The 26,242-nt window shown below is 40.9% G+C and overlaps 1 protein-coding gene across 5 annotated transcripts in view; it reads left to right on the forward strand.

The window, feature by feature from the left end:
- The window catches only part of LOC124555281 (crossover junction endonuclease MUS81), a 203,026-nt gene that overhangs the window by 53,492 nt on the left and 123,292 nt on the right, over nucleotides 1-26,242 (forward strand). For all 5 annotated transcript variants that reach the window (XR_006968530.1, XM_047129153.1, XM_047129156.1 and 2 more), the window contains exons 3-4: nucleotides 11,678-11,850; nucleotides 24,603-24,693. Coding sequence is in view for 4 of the 5 variants with exons in the window: in XM_047129153.1 (XP_046985109.1) it covers nucleotides 11,678-11,850; nucleotides 24,603-24,693 (264 nt within the window). In the remaining variant the exon portion in view is untranslated. The remainder of the gene's footprint in view (nucleotides 1-11,677; nucleotides 11,851-24,602; nucleotides 24,694-26,242) is intronic.

Raw genomic sequence — 26,242 nt, forward strand, 5'->3', positions numbered from 1 at the left:
GAGTAATGCCTTCATTGGTGGTTGCTGAATCACTAAGGTCACAATGTCTACATCTACATGGTATCTCTGCAATTCACACTTAAGTGCCTGACAGAGGTTTCATTGAGCCATTTTCATACTACTTCTCTACCATTCCACTCTTGAACGATGCATGGGAAAAAGGAACACCTAAGTCTTTCCGTTCAAGCTCTGAGTTCTCTTATTTTATTATGATGTTCATTTTCCCTACGTAGGTGGGTGTCAACAAAATATTTTTGCATTCGGAAGAGAAAGTTGGTGATTGAAATTTCGTAAATAGATCTTACCGCAAAGAAAACCGCCTTTGTTTCAGTGATTGCCACCCCAACCTGTGTATCATATCAGTGACGCTCTCACCCCTATTGTGCAATAACACGAAACGAGCTGCCCTTCTTTCCACTTTTTTGATGTCCTTTGTCAATCCTACCCGGTAAGGATTCCACAGTGCGCAACAATATTCCAGCAGAGGATGAACGAGTGTAATGTAGGCTGTCAGTTTGTCACATCTTCTAAGTGTTCTGCCAACAAAGTGCAGTCTTTGTTTCGCCTTCCCCACAATATTTATCTATGTGATCTTTCCAATTTAAGTTGCTTGTAATTGTAACTCCTAGGTATTTAGTCAAATTGACAGCCCTTAGATTTGTGCGATTTACATCTACATCTACATTTATACTCCGCAAGCCACCCAACAGTGTGTGGCGGAGGGCACTTTACATGCCACTTTCATTACCTCCCTTTCCTGTTCCAGTCGCGTATGATTTGCTGGAAGGACGACTGCTGGAAAGCTTCTGTGCGTGCTCGAATCTCTCTAATTTTACATTCGTGATCTCCTCGGGAGGTATAAGTAGGGGGAAGCTATATATTCTATACCTCATCCAGAAACGCACCCTCTGCGCCTCTCTTGCAGAGTCTGCCAATTGAGTTTGCTAAACATCACCGTAACGCTATCACGGTTACCAAATAACCCTGTGACGAAACGCGCTGCTTTTCTTTGGATCTTCTCTATCTCCTCCGTCAACCCGACCTGGTACGTATCCCACACTGATGAGCAATACTCAAGTATAGGTCGAACAAGTGTTTTGTAAGCCACCTCCTTTGTTGATGGACTACATTTTCTAAGGACTATCCCAATGAATCCCAACCTGGCACCTGCCTTACCAACAATTAATTTTATATGATCATTCCAATTCAAATCGTTCCGTACGCATACTCCCAGATATTTTACAGAAGTAACTGCTACCAGTGTTTGTTCTGCTATCATATAATCATACAATAAAGGATACTTCTTTATATGTATTCGCAATACATTACATTTGTCTATGTTAAGGGTCAGTTGCCACTCCCTGCACAAAGTGCCTATCTGCTGCAGATCTTCCTGCATTTTGCTGCAATTTTGTATTGCTGCAACTTCTCTGTATACTACAGCATCATCCACAAAAAGCCGCATGGAACTACTGACCCTATCTACTAGGTCATTTATATATATTGTGAAAAGCAATCGCCCCATAACACTCCCCAGTGGCACACCAGAGGTTACTTTAATGTCTGTAGACGTCTCTCCATTGAGAACAACATGCTGTGTTCTGTTTGCTAAAAACTCTTCAATCCAGTGACACAGCTGGTCTGATATTCCATAGGCTCTTACTTTGTTTATCGGGTGACAGTGAGGAACTGTATCGAATGCCTTCTGGAAGTCGAGGAAAATGGCATCTACCTGGGAGCCTGTATCTAATATTTCCTGGGTCACATGAACAAATAAAGCGAGTTGGGTCTCACACGATTACTGTTTCCGGCATCCATGTTGATTCCTACAGAGTAGATTCTGGGTTTCTAGAAATGACATGATACGCGAGCAAAAAACATGTTCTAAAATTCTACAACAGATCGATGTCAGAGATTTTGCGGATCTGCTCGACGTCCCTTCTTGAAAACTGGAACTACCTGTGCTCTTTTCCAATCATTTGGAACCTTCCGTTCCTCTAGAGACTTGCGGCACACGGCTGTTAGAATGGGGGCAAGTTCTTTTGCGTACTCTGTGTAGAATCGAATTGGCATCCCGTCAGGTCCAGTGGACTTTCCTCTGTTGAGTGATTTCAGTTGCTTTCCTATCCTTTGGACACTTATTTCGATGTCAGCCATTTTGTTTGTTTGTGTGAGGATTTAGAGAAGAAACTGCAGTGCGGTCTTCCTCTGTGAAACAGCCTTGCAAAAAGGTGTTTAGTATTTCAGCTTTACGCGTGTCATCCTCTGTTTCAATGCCATTATCATCCCAGAGTGTCTGGATATGCTGTTTCGATCCACTTACTGATTTAACGTAAGACCAGAACTTCCTAGGATTTTCTGTCAGGTCGGTACATAGAATTTTACTTTTGAATTCACTGAACGCTTCACGCATAGCCCTCCTTACGCTAACTTTGACATCGTTTAGCTTCTTTTTGACTGCGTTTAAATTTGCAGTTAAGCTCTCTTTGCTTTCGCAGTAGTTTCCTAACTTTGTTGTTCAACCGCGGTGGGTTTTTCCCATTCCTCGCAGTTTTACTCGGCACATACCTGTCTAAAACGCATTTTACGGTTGAACTTTTTCCATAAACACTCAACATTGTTAGTGTCGGAACAGAAATTTTCATTTTGATTTGTTAGGTAGTCTGAAATCTGCCTCCTATTACTCTTGCTAAACAGATAAACCTTCCTCCCTTTTTTTATATTCCTATTTACTTCCATATTCAGGGATGCTGCAACGGCTTTATGATCACTGATTCCCTGTTTTGCACTTACAGAGTCGAAAAGTTCGGGTCTGTTTGTTATCAGTAGGTCCAAGATGTTATCTCCACGAGTCGGTTCTCTGTTTAATTGCTCGAGGTAATTTTCGAATAGTGCACTCAGTATAATGTCACTTGATGCTCTGTTCCTACCACCTGTCCTAAACATCTGAGTGTCCCAGTCTGTATCTGGTAAATTGAAATCTCCATCTAAGACTATAACATGCTGAGGAAATTTATGTGAAATGTATTCCAGTTTTTCTCTATGTATTCCAGCTTTTCTCTATGTATTCCAGCTTTTCTCTCAATTGTTCTGCCACTAATGCTGCTGAGTTGGGAGGTCGGTAAAAGGAGCCAATTATTAACCTAGCTCGGTTGTTGAGTATAACATCCACCCATAATAATTCACAGGAACTATCCACTTCTATTTCACTACAGGATAAACTACTGCTAACAGCGAAAAACACACCACCACCGGTTGCATGCAGCCTATCCTTTCTAAACACCATCTGTGCTTGTGTAAAAATTTCAGCAGAATTTATCTCTGGCTTCATCCAGCTTTCCATACCTATAACGATTTCAGCTTCGGTGCTTTCTATCAGCACTTGAAGTTTCGGTACTTTACCAACGCAGCTTCGCAGGTGGTGAACTCTCCTTTCATCCCACTAGTGAGACTGGCAGTCTTCACCAAATCAGATAGCCGCCAGAAGCCAGAGAGGATTTCCTCTGATGCATAGTGACACACACTATTGGTGCCGACATGAGCGGCCACCTGCAGATGGGTGCCACTACCGGCATCTTGCAGACTGAGGGGCAACCTCTGGAAGAGAACAAGCAGCCATGTGCGGCCAAAGATCAGTATCAGCCGGAGACAGAACCTGAAACCGGTTCGTCAGACAAACTGGAGAGGCCTTCCGTTCAGTCCTCCAGAATGTCTTTCGCCCCCTGCCACACCTCGAGATGACCTCCCACTCTACCACGAGTGCGGGGTCAGCCTCAGTGTGGGCAGCATCCTGGGCAGCCACCGCCGTAATCTGATTGGGGGAGGCGTGGGATGAGCTGGCCGTCCCCGACAAACCCCCTTCCGGACCTCCACAGTGATGCCCGTTGGCAACAGCCTCAAGCTGTGTGACCGAAGTCGACACTGACCGAAGCTGGGAGCGAAGGGATGCCATCTCAGCCCGCATCCGAACACAGCAGTTGCATTCCCTATCCATGCTCAATACTGTTGTGCAAAGAACATCTGAACTAATCTACTGAGAGCACAAACAATTCGACACAAAATTTAAACCGTTATTAAAATACAAGGCTGCCTAGTAAATGCAGTAATGCTGCTACTTGTGCACTGCTGACACACTGCTCAGCGGCAGAAGGCTAACTGTACTGTCAGTAACGTACAAAGACTATTTGAAAGAAATAAACAAATGACAGATGACTACGCGACTTCACACGTCACAGATATTAAAATGCAAATCTGCCCCAGCTAATTACGAAACTGCACAATGATTTGACAGATTTAACTAAACAAGTGCACTAAGAACACTCAAACAAATTTTCAACTTGACTACTACACTTATACGAACGCTAAATAAGCGACTTGCTGCTACTTGCACACAGCTGACACACTGCTCGGCTGATTTCTTGTAGTACCCATGTGGATGACCTCGCACTTTTCTTTGTTTAGTGGCAGTTGCCACTGTTCACACCATACAGAAATTCTCTCTAGATCATTTTGTAATTGGAATTGATCATCTGATGAGTTTACTAGATGGTAAATTACAGCATCATCTGCAAACAATCTAAGGGGGCTGCTCAGATTAACACCTAGATGATTTATGTAAATCAGGAACAGCAGAGGGCCTGTGACACTATCTTGCGGAATGCCAGATATCACTTCTGTTCTACTCGATGATTCACCGTCTATCACTACGAACTGTGACCTCTCTGAGAGGAAATCACGAATCCAGTCACACAACTGAGTCGATACTCCATATGCATGCAATTTGATTAATATTCACATGTGAGGTATGGTATCAAAAGCCTTCTGGAAATCTAGGAGTATGGAATCGATCTGAGATCCCTTGTCGACAGCACACATTACTTCATGGGAATAAAGAGCTAGCTGTGTTGCACAAGAATGATATTTTCTGAATCTGTTGGTTATGTATCAATAAGTCATTTTCTTCAAGGTGATTCATAATGTTCGAGTTCAGTATATGCTCCAAAATCCTACTGTAAATTGAGGTCAGTGATATGGGTCTGTAATTCAATGGGTTACTCATATTTCCTTTCTTGAATATTGATGTGACCTGTGCTACTTTCCAGTCTTTAGGAACAGACCTTTCGTCAAGTGTGTGGTTGTATATGATTGCTAAGAAAGGTGCTATTGTGTCTGCATACTCTGAGAGGAACCTGATTGGTATACCATCTGGACTGGAAGACTTGCCTTTCTTAAGATATCTACTTTTATGTGGAAGCAAGTCTTCTTCATTTGAAGTATCTTGATACATGTCAGCTGCTTTGTTGCATAACTCACTCTCAAATTCTCCCAAAGCTTCTTCTGCAGAATGTTGATCTTTGTCCTCTACCATGGAAGCACCAAGGGAAAAAGGGGTGATTTCATCTCAAATCATATGGATCATGTCAATTCACAGTTATGAATTTCTCTGGTAAAATATATATTAAACCTCTATATCATAAGTGTTAAGAAATGAAGTATTTTTGTAAGTGGTACGGCCCTTTGAAAAATGTATATTTTGTAAATAACTATTAAAACAGTAGCGACCTGGCAGATGTTTTGCATTAAAGCTTACTTTTAGTGTGTTGAAATTTAGTTGATACCCGCACACTTATGGGGGTTTTTTAACATACAAATTTAAGACAAAAATATGAAATTTAAGTTAATTTTTCCACTTAACATTTATTTTTTTCTAATTTGAAAAATCACAGAATGCTATGTTTTCTGTCATATTACCAGATACTACTGATGTAATTATAAACAGTATCTTCTCTGCTCCAGCTATGTGTATTATGTAAATATTTATTACTAAAAATGTAAAAACTTGCATTTTTACGAGTTTTTACGAATTACTTACTCGAAAACCTCCATCCATACTCTTATGTCAGTGAGGAAATACAGTAGTGAAAGAGGGAGGTGTGTGGACTATGAAAAAGATGGAAGAAGGTGGTGTTTAAGAAAAGTGAAAAACACTTCACAGTTGACAATCTGTCAGAGGTATTGCAGAAATATCTTGGTCCTCAAGTAACAGTATTAGTGTCACATCCATTGTGCAGGAATTGCTACATTCACTACAAGAAGAAATTTAGTGATAACCCACATGAACAGTCACTATCATCACGTGAATGTGAAACTGAAGAAGACAGTGCAGCTGTTCATATTCCTGGGTGTGAAGTTGTTGAGACATTGAATGTTAACATTTCTGCTGTAGCCCCTACTAAATCCCTCCTTAAATGCCCAGGAAAGGTAACAATCACAAGAAGAAAACAGTATGTAAAAAGAAAAGTGAGAGAAATTGAAACAAGTTAATGTGTCCTGGTGCCGAAGAGATGGCTGTTGAAGCATTACACTTTCAGGATACTGACAGTGATGCAACCTATGCGTTGTGACAGGAAAGAGAGTTGTTAAAGAAGACAGTAGAGCCAGAGAAGTTTGCTACAGAGGTTAGGCATTGGGTCATGAAAAGAATAGCTCACCATCAATCCGGAGGATTCAGAGACAGGCCATAGCAGAAGTAAAATCAGCCACATCCCAGAATGCGGACACATTAGTTCATCATTTCGACTTTGCTGATAACTGGTCTGTTGCTTTGCAGAATGTAATTCAAAGTTACCACTGGCACACATTACAGATATAAATATTCACATGTGTTGCTCACTTCCTTGGAACATCACATTGTTTTGCTATTGTCAGTGATGATTTCATTCATGGCAGTGCACATGCATGCTACGCTGTCAGCATCATAATTGATGACATAGCATCTAGAGGTCAGGCATTTCCTAAACATTTGTGTGTGACTGATGGTGCAGCATCTCATTTTAAAAACTGCTTTCAGTTTTATGAGCTAATCGGCATGAAGCTGTTGATGCCATAAGACATGCTAATGGATTTGTAAACACCATATCAACATTAGTAACAAACATGGAACTCTTAATTCTAAATGAAAGTACATGAAGGGAATTCCATTTAAAAAAAGAGAGAAGAGTGGTCTGCTGTGAAGCCTGTGGTAGGAATTCAATCATGTCACGACTGGGTTGCATCCCAGAGTGGCTCATACATTGCGAGAATGATTCTTCATGAAATGCAGCATGTTATTGTGTGTGAAATGCAGAGACCACAGTATACATCAGAAGACTTCATAGTCAGCCACTTCAGTTGTTGTGTGTATGATAATCAGTGGTGGATGGGACAGATAATAACTGTCTCTCATGAGCTGCAGGATATAACTGTCTCCACTTTTGACACCTCATGGTCCTGGCTAATGCTTTCAAATGGCCATCATCAAAAGATCAGTGTGCAGTTCCAATTTCCCAAGTACTGCTCTTGTTGGATCATGATTGTCCATGTGCAAATCCAGCTCAGCTATACAGGTTCATTGAAAAGCAGATAAAAAACAGATGAACTCTCTTCAACAGTACATTGTAGGCAATTTTAATTCAAGGAAAGTCATGAAGAAATAAAATCATGACGGAAGACTTTAATAATTTGTGAATAATATCATAGAAAGAAAAATGGGTATAAATATTCTATATATCTCTCTCTCTCTCTCTCTCTCTCTCTCTCTCTCTCTCTCTCTCTCTCTCTCTCTCTCTCTTTTTAAACAAATTTTCATTCATAAATAACAGTTTTGCATGACCTTTACATAAAATATGCGATCAATTTAAATATTTAAGTGTCCGTAATTTTTTGATCTTGAGAGTAGAGCTAGGTCTGCCAAAACATTTCTCACATTTTGTACAGACGAGTATTGCCCTTTCTGATTGTACATTCCGTAAGTACAATGACAAACTAACGTCCCATGAAATTTTGAGAACATTTGGGATGAGGGTTTTGGAGAAAATAATTACTAAACAACCAAAAAATTTCAGATTATGTCATGTTCATGTACAAATATTTTGGCAGTTTGAAGATTTCATGCATTAACATCGTAGCTGACAGTTAGCAGTCCTTCCACTTTATCATTTCTCAAAACAGTTAACATCCTGTGACTGTTCATATTTTCAAAACATAATTTTAAATTCGCAAAAAGTTACAAATTTTCAATTTATTAAAAAGAAAAAAAGGGAAGGGTAGAGAGAGAGAGAGAGAGAGAGAGAGAGAGAGAGAGAGAGAGAGAGAGAGCGAGCACTCAGAAGTGTGTGTATTACTCATGTGTCATAATATTGGGAACAAAGTATTTATTGAAAATAAATTCAGATCTCTATCACTTTTGGTTTCTTTATTACAATTTTCCCTTTCGTTACATTTTCACAAATACACACATTTATAGAGGTCTGTAGCGTTTTAACAAATCATCAGAAAGTCACATTATTGTAGTCTTGGAGAGGCATCATGTGGAACTTCAACATTTTTTTTTTTTTCAGCAAATTTTGAAATTGTGATGTGGCACATCCACTCTTACTCTGTATGATTTGAGATGGAATTGCCCAAAGGTATATTTGTCACACTGCCGGTTAGCATTTATAGGAAGATTCTCCTAGGTTATGGGATTATTATAAATTTTGGTAAAACTGCGAATTCTGTAAATAAACTTTCAAGATTCAGTCTGGCAGCCAGGATGTAGGTTGGCCCAGCATTTTTCACAAATGTGAAAAATCCAAAAAGTGACTTTATTGATGTAACAAATCCTTTTTGAAATGGGAGGAGACTTAATTTTCCCAGCTTCTTCAAGTTCTGTAATGATTGTCTGCAACAAATTGCTTGTCATTGTCACATAAAAATTGTTATATATTAACTGCTTACACTTTGAAAAGAAAATTATCATGCTCAAAGAGTCCATGGTTGTACTGCCGGTCCATAGTGTCCAAAGGACACAATATTTTGGTGATCAGACATGTCACCATCATCAGGTCCGCTGGCAAATTGAGCTCCTGAGGGCGGGCGGCCGTCTTAAATCCCGTCCCCGTGCGAGGCGTTCTCTCCGCGGTCCGCGGCTGCGGGTAGGCAGTCGCTGAGACACTGGTGTTGGCGTCTGTGGTGGCGTCAGTGTAATTGCCTCATCCGCCGTGGTCTCCCGTTCGTTTTCTTTGCCGAGCGTCTATTTAATTAGGCTCAATGCTGGTTCCCATGCCTTGCTGAGGCTATAGCCGCAATCTCGGTTGATGAGTCTGTCCCTGGTACAAATTTCAATAGCCTCTCTAACGACACTGTCACAGTATTTAGATATCTGTGCCAACACCCTGGTATGTTGGTAGTCCATTTCGTGATTTTTGGACGAACAGTGCTCTGCAACCGCCAACTTGTGTTGTGATACCTAAGTCGAGTGTGCCTCTGATGTTCTCGTCAACTATCTTTGATGGTGTGCACTGTCTGTCTAATATAAGTCTTCCCACACTGACACGGGATCTGGTATGTGCCAGTCTTCTGCAAATGCTCATGTTTTATTGGGTGGGTAAAAGACAGTTCCTACTCGATGTTTCCTCAATATTCATCCTATTTTCCCCGATAGCGCGTCAGTATACAGTATATAGGCAGCGGCTCTCTCTTCCTCCGTGACTTCTTCCGTCTCCACACGCTGTACTGTAAAGGTGGGGCAGAGAGCGCGTCTGATCTGCCATTCCAAGTACCTGTTTTTCCGGAATACAGTTTTAAGATGTTCCAGCTCATGGGGCAGACACTCTGCGTCAGAGATGGTGTGCACCCTGTGCACTAGTGTATTTAGCACCTCATTCCTCTGCGAAGGGTGGTGGCAGCTATCCACATGCAAATACAGGTCAGTGTGTGTTTTCTTCCTGTACACCTCATGGCCCACGGTGCCATCCACTCTTGTTTTGACCATGACATCCAGGAGTGGTAATCTTCCTTCTGGTCTCCATAGTGAATTTGATGTTAGGATGTGTGTAGTTCAGGTGTGTAAGGAAGTCTAGGAGCCTGTCCCTTTCATGGGGCCAGATCACTAACGTTTGATCCACTTTATGAAGAAAACAAGTAGGTTTCCATTTGGATGACACCAAAGTTTCCTCCGTGAAGTACACCATATAGAAATTTGCGACCACAGGCGAGAGTGGGCTCCCCATTGTGATGCCTTCTGTTTGTTCATAGTATTCTCCATTAAAGAGAAAATACATGGAGGTCAGAGTCACATCTGTATTTATTTGTGGTTTTGCACATGAACATATATACTATCTTTCCTGCAATACCCTGTGTTGTATTTCATTAAAGTGACCTACAGTAGACCAAATTGTAGTGGAGCAGCAGCCCCTGGGATTAAGATCGTTGGTTTATGCATGCATTTTCCCCCCTGTGTGTCTGCCTGTCTGCCACTCACAACCTCTTCTATATGATTAGCTGTGATCTATTTCCATATCCTGGACTTTCTGTCAGTATATCTTGCTAAAAGTGTATGCCATAGATGATCTGTGAAGTTGAAGGCTAATTACGGTTTATTACTGAACACGTAGAAATAAATGTACAAAAACTATCATTCCTGGAACCTCCTGACTGATTAAAACTGCGTACTGGACCAGGGCTCAAATCTGGGACCTATTCCTTTTGTAGGCAAGTTCTCTTCTGACTGAGCTGTCGAAACACAACTCATGATGTGCCCACACAGCCTTTCTTCCATCAATACCTCTCTTCTACCTTCCAGACTTAACAGAAGGTCTTCTGCATACTTTGTGAGACAAGCACTCCTGGAAGAAATTGTATTGCAGAGAAGTGGCTTGGCCAACAGCCTAGGGCATTGTTTCCAGGCAAAGGTCTCAGGTTAGAGTCCTGGTGTGGCGTGCAGTTTTAATCTGCAAGTAAGTTTCAAATTGGCATATGTTCTATTCCAGAGTGAAAATTTATTCTGGATTACTATCCCTCATTTCTGTGGGACAAATCTACCATAATACTGTGTATTTCTGTAGTTACAAGTTATCAATGTCGCTCTTGTTCCTGTTTGTTTGGCTGGTACAGTAGTGGATGCCAAAGAGTTGGTAGGTTCTAAGACAGAGAGCAAAAATAATGAGATGCACACTTAGTGTATAAGTAACTCATTTTACTTAACTTGAGTAACAAGAAGTCCACAATACAATCTAGTGCATGTTCTTGAGGTAGATAGGTTCGTCATAAACAACAGCAACAATGACAACAACAACAACAACAACAGAGGCTAACTGATAACACTTTGAGTACACATGCAGAAATCGACCAACAGATAGAGACTAGCCTATAGCGGTGCAACCTCCTTTAAATTGGCTCCGTGGTGTCACTGGCCATGCAAGCAGAGGAGGGTGTGTCATGGAACTGGTGGTAGATTGGCAGTGCAGTCACACGGACTACTGGCACTGTCTCAACATGGAATACACGGCATGGTATCAATAGTGCATGATACCACACTACTCTCCCTTTCTATAAAACCTGAAATATCTTCTTTGAATGTGTTTCTAGTGTCATATGTCATGACATTCTGTTACTAAAGCTAGTGTTACATTATATATTTCCTCAACCAGAACTTTCCGTACTCCACAATTAATTGCGTATTGTATTTGGATATGAAATGGCTACATCTTTGAAAATTATGACTGGCAAATTACTTACTTTTTCTGGTTTTCATTTTGAAATTCTCAATTGTTAAATTTTTGTGTGTGCAGAAAGAATCTTGAAAGTATATTCACATGTGTCAGACATTTTAATTTTCATCCTTCTCTTGTAAAACTAATTCTTTTCGATTTTTCAGAATCTCCTGATTTTCTCACTCAGGATGTGAGTATTGGTCCATGCGCATCAAAGCCCAAAAGTCAAGTAAGAAGAAAGTCAAAGTCAGCTGGGCAAACTGAACAGAAGACAAAACTTCTTAAATCAGCTAAAAATAGAACTACTTCCAGGAGTGGTAAATCACCAGAAAATGGAGTGAGTATAACTAGTGTGAGCAAAGTAATAATTAAAGTAAATTTTACTATTAGATAGTACTATATATGAACAGTATGCTACATGTTTCTGCCATTCTTGAAAGCCTAAATCCTTTTGATTAACATGATCAGTTTCTTAGGTTCTCATACCAATAAAGGAAAAACAAAGCTGCCTGTAAAAGATTTATGTTCTTCACATGTGTAGCATTGTACAAGCTGTAGTTGTCTGCTCTTTATTTGTATTTGTTTACCATTGTTGCTTAATGCCAAGTATCTTCATGCCTGTTATAAAACCATCTCATCCTATACAGGAAGTGATATGAACGTGTCAGAAAACTCCCATCCCAACCCAAGGTGATATGTACTATTGTGACAAGTGTGTAGGCAAAGACAGCGAAGCAACAGGAGAATAGGCTAGAGTTATTGTAAGGTAACCTGGTGGTGACTTTAATTTGCTTTTTATCGAGTGGTAAAATTTCAATGCCCCCCCCCCCCGCAAAACACACACACACACACACACACACACACACACACACACACACACACACACACACAGAGAGAGAGAGAGAGAGAGAGAGAGAGAGAGAGAGAGAGAGAGGCAGGCAATAAGGACACACAGTAAGGAAGGAAGATAAGTGCTTAATGTATCAGAAAACTGTAGCAATTAAGATAAAAAAAAAGCAAATACCCATCTTGTTTTAATGATACCATTTGGAGAATGCTGTGAAAACATATTGAAACACTCCCACCACAAAGGAATGCAGGAAAACATGTTGTGATCGTTGATTCCTGCCATTCGGTTTGAAAATGAGTTGTGCAACTCCCCACCTTATTCTATCCTCTGCAAATGTCTTCATTTCTGCATAACCAATGCAACCTACATCTACTTGTCCCTTCTTACTGTAGTCAAACATAGTTTTCCTAATGCAATGCTACCGCTTCCTCCTCCTCCCTCCTCCTCCTCCTCCTCCTCCCCCTCCTCCCCCCCCTTCCCCCCCTCCCCCCCCCCCCCAAGTGGTCCACCCTCACCCACCCCCACTCTCTCTCCATTACCGAATTAACTGTCCCTTAATGCCTTGGGTTGTGTCCTGTTAACCTATCCCTTTCTTTAGTAAATTTGTGCCATACAGCTCTTTTCTTTACAGTTCGATGCACTATCTCTTCGAGCCACGTGTCTAATATTTAAAATTTTCTGTAGCACCACATTTTAAAAGCTGTTGTTCTCATCTAGCTAGTATTGTGTATTGCCCATATTTAACTTCCATATATTGCTACATTCCAGGCAGATACCTTCAGAAAAGACTTTAAAACTTTAATTCATGTTTAATGTTAACAAACTTCTCTTTGTTAGAAATACTTTTCTTTCTATTACCAGTCTGCATTTTATATCATCTTCCTTTCTTCTATCGTCAACTATTTTGCTGCCAAATATTAAAACCCACCCACTAATTTTAATGTGTCATTTCCTTATCTAATTTCCTCAGCTTTTGCCTTGGTTGATATTCATCCTATAACCTATTTTTGAAAGAGCAATGATTGTGTTCATCTACTCTTCCAAGTCCTTTGCTAAGCCTGATGGGATTAAGTCACAGATAAACCTCTGAATTTTTATTTTATCCCCCTCAAATCTAATTCCCTACAAAAATTTCTGCATAGTTCCCTTTACTGCTTTCTCTATGTACAGATTTAAGAACATGGGGGTGTAGGCTACAATGGTGTCTCACTACCTACGCAATTACTGCTTCCCTTTCAAATTGTTCAACTCTTATAACTAGAGTCTGGTTTCTACAGAAGTTACAGAAAGCCTTTCGCTTCCTACATTTTACCTCTGATAATTTCATAATTCCAAAGAGTGTTTTTTAATCAACATTGCCAAAGGCTCTTTGTAAATCTGCAAATAATATTAATGTGGTATTATAGAGCACATAATAGTGCTCAAGAAGGTTATGCTTGAAGCCCATGATTTATACAGCATCGTTAAAGGTTTATCAGAAATACCTTATACATTAAGAAAATTATCACATCCAAACTTTCCATTCAATGCCCTGTGTATAAATAGAAGACAAAAAAACGAAAAGCTGTTATGTTGAATTTCACAAGTAAAAATACATTCAAACTTGCTTATGCTATTGTTGTGTCAATAATTGAAAAATACACACCTGCTTGCTAGTAGATCACTGGCTTCACTTAGTTGGTGGAGACTGCATTGGTCAAATTTACGACATCCAAGTAATGGTGCTATCAGCTGACCTGTAAGTATTTATGCTCTCTCTGGCCAGGGGTGCTGTGATAGGTGGTAGGCTCTCGCCATGCGCTCGGCTGAGAAAGCTCTGTGTTGTACAACACCATTCAGCAACATTGTCAACTACTGATTGCAGAACACTGTCCAGGGTGTTGAGCCAGCACTATTGTGACACCTAGCTGCAGAGTTAAGTCACTGTCTGTCCTGCATATCATGTAGTGTAGTCCGAAGAACAAGGTTCCGAGGTGAGGTTGGTACCTTGTGATGGAACGACAAGTAAGCACAGTCACTGCAAGACATGATGAAGAAATGAGAGAAATCAGTGTAGACACATTCTCAAGAGTTCCGTATGCCACCACTGCAGCATGCTTGCTTACGTCAGAGCAGAGTGCCCCTAACCCCACCCTGCAAATGTCACTGAAGATAACAGCATAGACTCACTGCAGCCCGCAGAGTGAGAGTTGTATTAGACACAACCATGTAGCAAAGTTTGTAGTCAGTTTTACTTTGAAAGAAGAGATTATTATCTGTACAAGATCAAGTAATAAGATAGTGTTCAATGACAGAAATAAATACACATGACATTCATGTGGTCATGGATTGTTACAAAGTTAAGTATTTCATTTTGATCAAGTGATAATAAAGTGATCTAATATTTTGTGTGTGTTGTAGTATCTACTCGGCCTCCTCCAGAAGTAAATATAAGAACCCACCACTGTGCTGATGAGTGTTTTTTCATCTGGCACAACATATCACTGGGGTTCCATGCTGCTCCTGAACCTATGAACTACTAAAACGATGTGGTACTATTATGTTTACAGTTTTCCCTTGCCTCTACAGTGCACTCTTCCTCTCACCACTATTCACACTTTACACATTATCTGTTTTCCTTCCCTACACATTCCATCACACGGCGTATGGCACCTGTTACACCCAGATTGTTCCATCCCTTGGATTAAACTTTGTGGTCAAAACATTAGTTAGGTAGGCAGTTGACTGGAAGATCTGGTTGGCGGATGGCTCTCCAATGACGATGGACATAGGCCACATAAGTGATGATAGAGCTTAAGGAAGTTCTGTGAGTCGAAATTCCCGTTATCATGTGTTTGTGCAGGTATCCACTGCAGTATTACTGAAACAACTGTTCTGCACAAATATGTCCACCCATTGCTGTTATAAGTTTATTGAGGGAGCTTGTACGATAAGATCAATGATAGCATTCAAGTAGGTTAGGTTCTTCAGTGGCAGAATTTCAAAAGGATTATTGGGTAGGTACAGCGGAGGATACATTAAGTGCAGAACTGAATAGTCTGTTATTGTTGCTGGTACTTAAAAAGACAATCCTGATATGTCACATTGAGTCTTGTTTAGCTATATTTCAACCACCATGGTCGTACCAGGTGGTGGTAGCTACAGTTGAGTCGTACACCTAGTTAGGTCTTACTTTCTGAAAATATGAGTGGGTTGCAAGGATGTCTTGTGGGTTTCTTCCCATGTCTGTGACTTATGCCATCTGCCATTCCACATAGGCAGCACTCATTGTATCACATGTACTTTCTGATTCAAACCATTATCTTTTCTGTGTGACTTACCAGGTCAATGAATCGCCTAAAAAACAAATTCGCTGAATTTTTAGCACCCAGCATGTTAATTGGCTGGATGACTCTTACAATCCTGATAGCCATCTCAGTGCTGGAAGGTCTGTTATCACCTTCAATTTTCTCCCATACAAGTAACATCAGAAATATGTACTGCAGTATTTGAGACTCAGCACCTCTTTCTCTATTGTAGAGTTCTTATTTTTCACTGTATTCAAGTGTCGGAAGGTGCAGGCGACAGGACAGTCTCCCCCATCCACTTCTTGGCTAAACACACAGCTGAGTGCATAATTGTTTATGTTGCATGACAGCCCAAGTACCTTCTCATAATTTGGAAAAAGTAATATCAGAACAGTTTTAAAAGTTCCTTCAGCTGACTGACTGCATCCTTGCGCTCCACCAAAAAGTGGAATTATACTTTTTCCTTCAATAGATGAGTGGGCAGCCATGCTACTTTCAAAATTTGGGTACAATCTCCCACTAATAATTTGCTAGACCTAAGAAAGATTGCATCTCTTTCCATACACAATTCCAGAAAATCTTGTATGGTTTTTACTATCCCAAAGTCTGTCTCGATGCCATTGCAACTAATGTCCTGCCGTAAATATTGTACAACTTCCAACATGAAGTGACACATTTCTAAACTGAGTGTTAGGTGTACTGTCTGCAACCAGTTAAGTACTTCCCTTGACTATAACACACGTGCTTCCATGTTCTTTGCAAAAACAATTGTGTCATCTAAATACACCACACATAGTCTACATACGTTTCTGCCCATGTCCTGAAATGTAGCTGGTGCATTTTTAAATCTAGGTGGCATATAAATAACTGTACACTATCTCGAAACTGTTGGTTAATAAGTTCTTCTTTCACTGGTTTGCAAGTGATAGAGTATATGGTGCAGCTAATGATACAGAGGCATTTCATTCCCACTTGTGATTATGTGCTTTCCCTGTGTTCAGACCCACAAGGATTAAATAGAGCTTCATATTCCATCACTAACTGTGCCATTGTTATCTTCTCTGCTCATTCCAAGTGTGCTAGCTTCTCCTATAATGCATTTAAGCCAGTGGCTTGCTTAAGCTTAGGGTCTAAATTTACTCTGTCCAAATTGTCTTCCTGCAAGATCTCCAAGTTGACGACTGTCAATTCCTTTGAAAATTCTTTTCCAGTGTCCCAAAATTAATCTCAATGGGCACTACCTGCTCACCACCTCTTTTTTAAGTGTACAACTCTTTTGCATATGAAACACTGTGATTTATCTGATTCCTCATTTCTTGCAGTGGTCCCACTACATAAAATACGTTTACTACCATGTTAGTTCCTATTCACAGTAGTTTTCCTCTGCCTTGCTCAAGTAGATCCTTAGTGGTAGTGCATGTAGTCTAAGTGGATCTCCTTGTGCCAGGGATGAACTTTGTGATAGTGTGCAACTGTTGACAGTTTCCACCTTGTGGAAAGATGTATACATCTACATAGATACTCCGCAAGCCACTGTAGGGTGCACGACGAAGGGTACCTTTTCCTTTCCTGTTTCACTCACAAATAGAGTGAGGGAAAAACAACTGTCTGTATGTCTCCATATATACCATAATTTCTCGTATCTTATCTTCGTGGTCCTTACGTACAATGTATGTTGGCGGCAGTAGAATCATTTGGCAGTCAGCTTGAAATGCTGGTTCTATAAATTTATTCAATAATGTTTCTCATAAAGAACATCACCTTCTTTCCAGGAATTCTCATTTGAGTTCCCGAAGCATCTCTATAACACTTACGTGTTGTTTGAACCTACTGGTAACAAATTTAGCGGCCCACCTGTGAATTGCTTCAATGTCCCCCTTCAATCCGACCTTGTACAGATCCCAAACACTCGAGCAGTAGTCAAGAATACTTTGCACCAGCATGCTATATGCTGTCTCCTTTACAGATGAACCACACTTTACTAAAATTCTCCCAGTAAACCAAAGTCGACCATTTGCCTTCCCTTCCACAGTTCTCACGTGCTCGTTCCACCTCTTATTGCATTTCCTAGATATTTAAATGACTTGACTGTGTCAAGCAGGACAGTAGTAATGCTGTTTGTGAACATAACAGGTTTGATCTTCCTACTCATCTGCATTAACTTACATTTTTCCACATTTAGGCCTAGCTGCCATTCACCACACCAACTGGAAATTTTGTTTATCTCATCTTGCATCTTCCTACAGTCACTCAACTTCGACACCTTACCATACAGTATGGTATCAGCAGCAAACAACCGCAGATTGCTGCCCACCCTGTCCACCAAATCATTCATGTATATAGAGAACAACAGTGGTCCTATCACACTTTCCTGGGGCACTCCTGACGTTGCCCTTGTCTCTGACAAAACCCATGTCTCTGACAAACATTTGCTGTCGAGGACAACATACTGGGTTCTATTACTTAAGAAGTTTTTGAGCTGCTCACATGTCTGTGAACTTATTCTGTATGCTCATATCTTCATTAACAGCTTGTGTGGGGGGGGGGGGACTGTGTTAAATGCTTTCCAGAAAGTCTAGAAATATAATTGTGTGTGTTGCCCTTCATCCATAGTTCTCAGTATATCGTGAGAAAAGGCCTAGCTGAGTTTGCCATGAGTGCTGCTTTCTAAAACCATGCTGATTCGTGCACATAAGATTCGCAGTCTCAAGAGAATTTGTTATATTAGAACAGAGAATATGTTCAAGGGTTCTGCAACAAGCAGAAGTTAGGGGTATTGGTCTGTAATTTTGTGGGTCTGCTCTTTTACATTAGTCTGTAATTTTGTGGGTCTGCTCTTTTACCTTTCTTTTGTAATAGTCACCTGCACTTTTTTCCAGTTGCTTGGAACTTTGTGATGGGAGAGAGATTCATGATAAATGCAAGCTAGGTAAGGGACCAAGCCCTAGAGTACTCTTTGAAAATGAACTGGGATTCCATCCGGACCTGGTGATTTATTTGCATTCAAATCCTCCAGTTGTTTCTCTATGCCAGGTATGCTTATTACCATGTCATCCATATGGGAGTCCGTCCGATGATCAAATTATGGTAAGTTTGTATGATTGTCCTGTGTGAACGATTATAACATGAAATTTAAAACTTTGGCTTTCGTTTTGACATCTTCAACTGCCACGCCAGATTGGTCAACAAGGGGCTGAATGGAAACCTTAGATCCACTTAGTGATTTTACATACGACCAGAATTTTCTCGGTTCTGTGCCAGGTGTTTTGCTAAGGTTTGACGATGGTAGTTGTTGTATACTTCGCACATAGAACTTTTCACAGATGCACAAATCTGAACAAACTTTTGCTTGTCATCATTTATGCATTCCCTCTTGAAACGAGAGTGCAACAGTCTCTGCTTCCTCAGCATCCACTGAATTTCATTATTAAACCATGTTTGGTCTTTTCCATTGTATTTTATGGAACTGGGGACCTAGAAACGATGGAGAGGCTTCGTCCCTGCCGTAGCCCTCAGTGGTTCACAACCCCACAACAGGCTACAACAGTCCACTCACCTCACCGCCACCCCACACTGAACCCAGAGTTATTGTGCGGTTCGGCCCCCAGTGGACCCTCCTGGGAAGTCTCACACCAGACCAGTGTAACCCTAATGTTTGCGTGCTAGAGTAATTATGGTGTACATGTGCGTGGAGAAAGTGGTTGCACAGCAATCGCCGACATAGTGTAACTGAGGCGAAATAAGGGGAACAAGCCCACATTCACCGAGGCAAATGGAAAACCTTCTTAGAAACCATCCACAGACTGGCCAGCATACCGGACCTCGACACTAACCCGCCGGGTGGATTCATGCCAGGGACCAGCATGCCTTCCCACCCGGAAAGCAGTGTGTTAGACTGCACAGCGAACCATTTATCCAGTTACTAGGTACATAAGTCTCCAAAACACGATTTACAATCTGCTTAAACTTTGCCCACAATTCCTCTATGTCCGTCTTACTGGAACTAAGTAATGCTGTCTAAGTGAGATGTTAATAATTGCTTATCTGCTGTATCTAGCAGAAACTCTCTCCTAATCTTCTTGACTGATTCATTAACTTTCGTAATCATAGTTGCTATAATGACATCATGATCTCTAATCCCCGTTTCTATACTGACACTGTCAATAAGGTCTGGCCTATTTGTAACTACAAGGTCTAAGATATTTCCATTGCTTGTGGGCTGCCGAGCTAGCTGCTCAAGACAATTTCCATTGTCTGTCTGTACCCCACAATGAATACATAGACATCCCAGTCTTTACTGAGCAGGTTAAAATTGCCTCCAACCAGTATTGCATGATCTGGGTATTTACATGCAGTTGACCATAGACTTTCTTTGGCTGACTCTTGAACTGTCACAGCAGAATCAGGTGGCTGGTAAAAACGTACAACAATTAACTTGGTTTCACCTTTACCTGTTATATGTGATCAGATGTCTTCACTGTCACACTCAACTTTGACAATATTTTTGTCAACTGCAATTAACACACCCCCTCATATGGCCCCTAATCTGTTTTTCCGATATACATTCCACGACTCACTAAATATTGGGTTTCAGCCAGCTCTCACTCCGAAGAATAATTTGAGAATGAGAACTTGAATACGAATACTTCAACAGTTTACTGATAAAATTGTGACAGTCAAAGTGTCTTTATTCTGAACGCCGTTTGACTTCCGTTGCTGCTTATTGACTGGCGAGTGTTCATCAGAGCACCTCAAACTAATGCCTAGCCTAAAATACCCTCATGCGCACTCCACAAGTACTCTGCTACCCAAGTAGCTGCTTCTTTTGTGTGTGCACCCCTGACCTGACCTATCAAGGGAGTCCTACAAATCTCACACGATAATGCAGGTGTAGAAATCTGCAACCAAGACCATCACAAAGCCCTTGGTTGAGATCCTCTACTTGGCTCCAAACCAAAGTACCCATATCAACTCTGGGAACAATGCTGCAAATTGCGAGCTCTGCATGCACCCTGTGCGTGAGTGCAGCAGTGTTCACCACCTCCGCCAGCCACCTGTACAAACTGAGGATTGCCTCAGAACTGATGGGACAGCTGTCGTTGGTGTGAACATAAGCCACAATATGCAGACAACTGCACGCTTGATAGCCACAGGCAAGGTCACCTCCACATCGTGTATGAGGCCGCCCAGCAAACATACCGAGAGCATATTGGCTTTCTTTCCAGCCATGGACGCTATCTGCCTATGGGGCTCCATAACACGCGTAACATTGTAGCTCCCAATAACTAGCAAACCATTCTCCCCCGTGTACCTGCTTGGATCCTGCTGAAGGAGTGGCCATATGTCCACTCGCAGGTTGAATGGGCGAGGCCGGGTGAGCAGTCTCCACATTGGCCCTCTGCCTTGAGCAACGTGAATGCATTACCACCTGCCACTCACCCTACTGTGAGGGTGTATCCACTGTGTTGGGTGCACTAGAAGGTGCCTCAGAAGCAGATCCTGTGGGCAAAACAAGTGACACCTGTGGTGTCCCATGTGGTGCACCAGATTCTCCGCCCCCGTTACACTTCCAGGTAGTAGCCTGAAGGTGACTGACTGTAGCCAAGAGCACAGTCAGCTGTTCACATACTGCGGCCAGCTCCTTCTGCGTTTCCACACAGCATGTGCACATCCTAGGCATCCTAGCAGACTAACTAAAGAAATGAACAATAAAAGCAGACAATCCTAGATATGCTACTAGCTACCCTCCTGAAGCATCACCAATGGATACGGACGCATTAATAAACTATGTAGCTGGCTGTTCAGTGAGCAACTATTGCACTACAGTCTGAATGAATTTACACTTACAGAAACACGAGATTAACCTCCTAAACAGAGAAACATGCACGAAATTTAATAAGTATACTACGTGGCAAACACAGAAAAAGATAAACTCTTAACTTGTCGCTCCGTAGACACGTATCAGCTGAGAGCTGGAGCCTATCATGCACTGATCAAGGTAAATTCCAGCATGATGATAAACAAGAAATTTGACTCTAAGATTGCACAGTAACCATTGCCTATTTGAGTCAGGATTTCCATACAAATCCAGGAACTTTTTGCCACAACCCAAACACTCAACACTACTGAACCCAATGAATGCACATCATTTGCATTTATTCAACTTACTCTGCATCATGGTGGGCTCAACTGCCTGTTCCACATGAGGTCCAAAGTTACCACAGACACTTGCAAACCCATGTCCAATAAAAACTTATGCTTTGATCCACCATCTAAGTAAAATTCTGCCACTACACATCTTTGTCTATGCTTCTATTTACGAGTGGTTGAGTGGTTAATACATTACGTGCTCAAACCTACCAGCTCAAAAAAAGCTCATTTCCACCCACCACATTGAGGTTACGCCTTAGATCATTGCTCTGTGATGTCATTCGTAACTACTGTCTCTCCTCACACCAGAGTTACGGGCAGGCTGCTACCCATTGTAGAGTTGCATGTGGAAAAAGCTGTGATATGGGTTCTCCAGTGCTACGATATGGATGGAGTAGAAATGCTTACTCAACAGGAACATTCTTTACTATTTGATGCTTTCCATACAGTAGCCCAGGTGAAGCTCATGGCTTGAGGCCAGTGTCATCCCCAGTGATATGCTGAGACAGCAGCATCTGGTGGCAGGCAGCGACCTTGCTGATACAACACGAGGCTGACAAGGTGATTTGCAAGGCCAAGTCAGGAAGCAATCAAGTACCACTGGCTCTCTGTGCCATTAGCTGGAAGAATGCACGTCTCAATTTCAAACTTAGGGTTCTCAGAGACTGGCTGGCGGGGCTATGGTACCCAATGGGTGGCCTTACCTTTTCAAATCCACTTCAAAGTTCAGAACCATCAGGTGTAGCTTGTGGCTCGTAGATCGACTTTATCATGCTGGTGACGCTGCTCGATGAAGCTGGAGTAGCTTAGTTTTAGATTTGGCCGATGAACGACAGAGTGTGTGTCTGAAGGAATGATGCTACCACGTGAGCTGGGAACATTTATACTCACGTCAGACGTGTTTGTTTAGACTGGTAAGCTTCCATTGCATATTCGGCTGTGGAAATGCCATGTTATGCTACACCATGTAACAACACAGTCAATCACTGTTGATGCAATGCTGCATTGTAAGGTACTGCACCAGCTCTATTGGAGTGCTCTGGTGCAGAATTACGCAGGTGGCTGGTTGCAAAGGCCTGCCTGAAGCTCGGGTGACAACAACAGACTTGTCCTAGTGGTCCCCTTTGCCATGGAATATGGGCCAGCTTCTTTTGGAATGGCATTTAGTGCCCATGACAAATTATTCCTACTTACTTACTTACGGAAACAAGCAAAAGTAACAGTGTGAGACCTGGCGAGTATGGTGGCTAAGGGAGGACAGTCATCTCTTTCTTTTTTTGTACAACACTTGAGAGTTTCTAGGGCTGAGCGTACAGGGATGTTGGCATGATGAAGGAACTGAGATTTGTCCTACCACAACAGTAGCATATTTTTGTGAATTTTATCAAGCAGCTTTTTTACAGTTCCACTCATGTGGAAAAAAGCTGTGAGCCCACTGTCATGACTGGACTTGGATTTTAGTGTCATAACCATAAACCCAGCACTTTTTTCCTTCAACAAGCTCTTACATGAATTTTTTGTTGGCATGAACTTGTTTGGACATTCTTTGGAAACATGGCTTATCTTCATTGTGCTCTTAATCATTGAGTGAGGAGTAAGCTTCACTATAATTTAGTATATGTGCAATTTTTCTGTTGTAATCCTGTGACACAAATCAGTTAATATTCTTACCTCTTCAATATGTTTCTGTTGGTGAGATTATGGGTGATGTGCACCAGACTCTTCACTTTCTGAATATGAGCTCTGTCGATTGAATTACTAGGTCTTGCCGACTGAGTATTATCTTTAAATTATGAACCCCATTTTTCAACTAAGAGAATCACACTGTTCAGCCTAGAACATCATCTCTGTGAGTTTGCTCAAAAGTTCACACTTTTCCAGAAATAGTTTTTCTATATTAGAACAAAATTTTGAAGTTTCATTATTGCTCTTACAAATCAAAAATTGCAAAAAGTGGTGAACACTGTATTATCTTGCATTCAAATTACTGTAGTTCGGAAACTAAATGAGATACCAACAGTGGGGTTATATCAGAATTTGTAACAGATACAGTGCTGCCAAGCCATAAGGCACTTCATTAACATGGAACAAAACCAAAAGTTTGGTTATTTTTTTGATCAGACTTCTTATGTGTGAAATCAGAGACGTAATTACTTCAATATTTTTGTCAGTGTGTTGGTAGATTGCCTGGCAATTGTGTATCTCCCTTGGATGGGGCACAAAAACCTTTCTTGCAATGGTGAAAGTAGTCTTTGAAAAAATTAAAAGCATTTTGATGAAGGGTGAAGGACTGCATGTCATCTGAGATACAATAATAATGTGCTCTCTTATTACAAACTGTGGCGAGAAAAATTTTCTTTGATGACTTGGTTTATGTAAGAACTGTACCACCGAGATCCTTTTTGTTCTGCCAGTGAAGAAGGTACAAGCATGTAGCTGTCAACTTCCATTTTATATTGGGCTGCAGGTCCACTGCTCTTCGAACTAAGAATGCTGCGTACAGCACTTTTTATTCTTTTATTTTGTCCCTTATTTAATTTCTGTCCAATGTGAATGGAATCAGAGGAAACATAAATACATTCAAAAATGGAAAAGGGAGGTAACAGCACAAGGAGAAATAATACGTGAGAAGCTGTTAATGTGTACTGGTCATCAGGTACAGTGGTTGTTTGACAGTGTATGTCCAAGTTGCAACTTCCAAAAATTCTCATCCAGTATTTTTCTCTCTTCCTTTTTCACTTTCATATTTATATTTTTCTGTCACAGACCTATCTAATACTTGTTTCTAATGTTTGTTTTCAGCTTAACCGTCCAGTTCATGAGCTCTCACCTGATGACTCGGAAGATAATGTAACAGACAACCAGCTTCCAAACTGTGAACAAATATCTTCAGGTATATGAAAGTGTAAATGATATTTTCTTGGTAATCAATAGCTTGTTCTCTGCTAATGGACTGTCTCTGAATTTAGATAAAACATGATACTTTCAAGTCAGTACTGCACGAGGCCTGAGCACACCATTAGAAATAACACACAAGGATAAATCAATAAATGAGACGTAATATTCTAAATTCTTAGGTATTAATATTGATAAGAACCAGAGCTCGAAGTCACATGTTACAGATCTTATTAAACTTCTAAGGTCTGTAGTTTTTGCGTTATCGATAATATAAGGTTTAAGAGATAAAAATGTAAAAAAGGAAACTTACTTTTCCTATTTTCATTCACTAATGTCTATTCTAGGATCACAAAAGTGTGTAATGGGGATAATGTGTGGTGTCCACTCTAGAACCTCATGTTAACAGTGCTTTAAACAGTCTGACATACTGACCACAACAGCCTCACAGTTTGTTTACTCCCTTATTAAGTTAGTTGTCAGCAATTGTTCTAAGCACGGAAACAATGCTAACATTCACTGATACACTCTGAGGGACAAAAGTCATGACATATCTCCTAGTATCGTGATGGACCATGTTTTGCCTGGCGTAGTGCGTTAACTTGACGTGGCATTGGCTCAAGAGGTCATTGGAAGTCCATTGCGTAAATACTGAGCCATGCTCCCTTTATAGCTGTCCATAAATGGTGAACAAGTGGCTGGTGTAGGATTTTGTGCACAAACTGACCTCTTGATTATGTTCCATAAATGTTTGATGGGATTCATATTGGGTGATATGGGTGGCCAAAATTTCGCTTCAATTGTCCAGAATGTTCTTCAGCCAATTGCGAACAGCTGAGACCCGGTGACATGGTGCATTATCATCCATAAACATTTCGTCATTGTTTGAGAACATTATGTCCATGAATGGCTGCAAATGGTCTCAAAGTTGCTGAACATAACCATTGTAACAAGTAACAGTTGTATAGCACATGCTGGATGCTGCAAAGTTTCACTATCACAGTGTAAATGCATACATATTGTGTAAAAGTGTGTAGTGACGTACCAGCTGACCATCACATTGGAAGCAGACAGATGGACACTAACAGATATAAGCCACCCATACTGTCGCAAGCCAACACACAGCATTATGCTAGAAATAGATGTGTATCTTCTGGAAAACTATATGAACCTGAAAAAGATTTGAAAACCAGTTCATGGGATGATAAATAACTATCCAAAAAAGTGACTGGTTGCAGTTTTATGTATTTTCAAATAAAACATTTCACATTATTTAAAGAAATTGAAAGAACTTACTCAAAGGAAAGCCTACTGTTTTCTTAGTGTCATTATAGTCATGAAATGAAATTCATGTTAAAAGGTGTAGGGGCTTGGTCAATTGACATGTTTGCATGTATATTGGTGTTGCCACAATATGAATATCAGCTTATTCTTTATGTGCTGCGTTTTAGATACTGATAAAATCTTAATGATCCACTGAAGAAAACCAAACTGTTGACTGATTATTTGAGTCAGAAATTTTGTGAAGCACATATTTCATATGAAAA

The sequence above is a fragment of the Schistocerca americana genome, chromosome X (genome assembly GCF_021461395.2).
Source record: "Schistocerca americana isolate TAMUIC-IGC-003095 chromosome X, iqSchAmer2.1, whole genome shotgun sequence".
NCBI classification, from domain to species: Eukaryota; Metazoa; Arthropoda; class Insecta; order Orthoptera; family Acrididae; genus Schistocerca; species Schistocerca americana.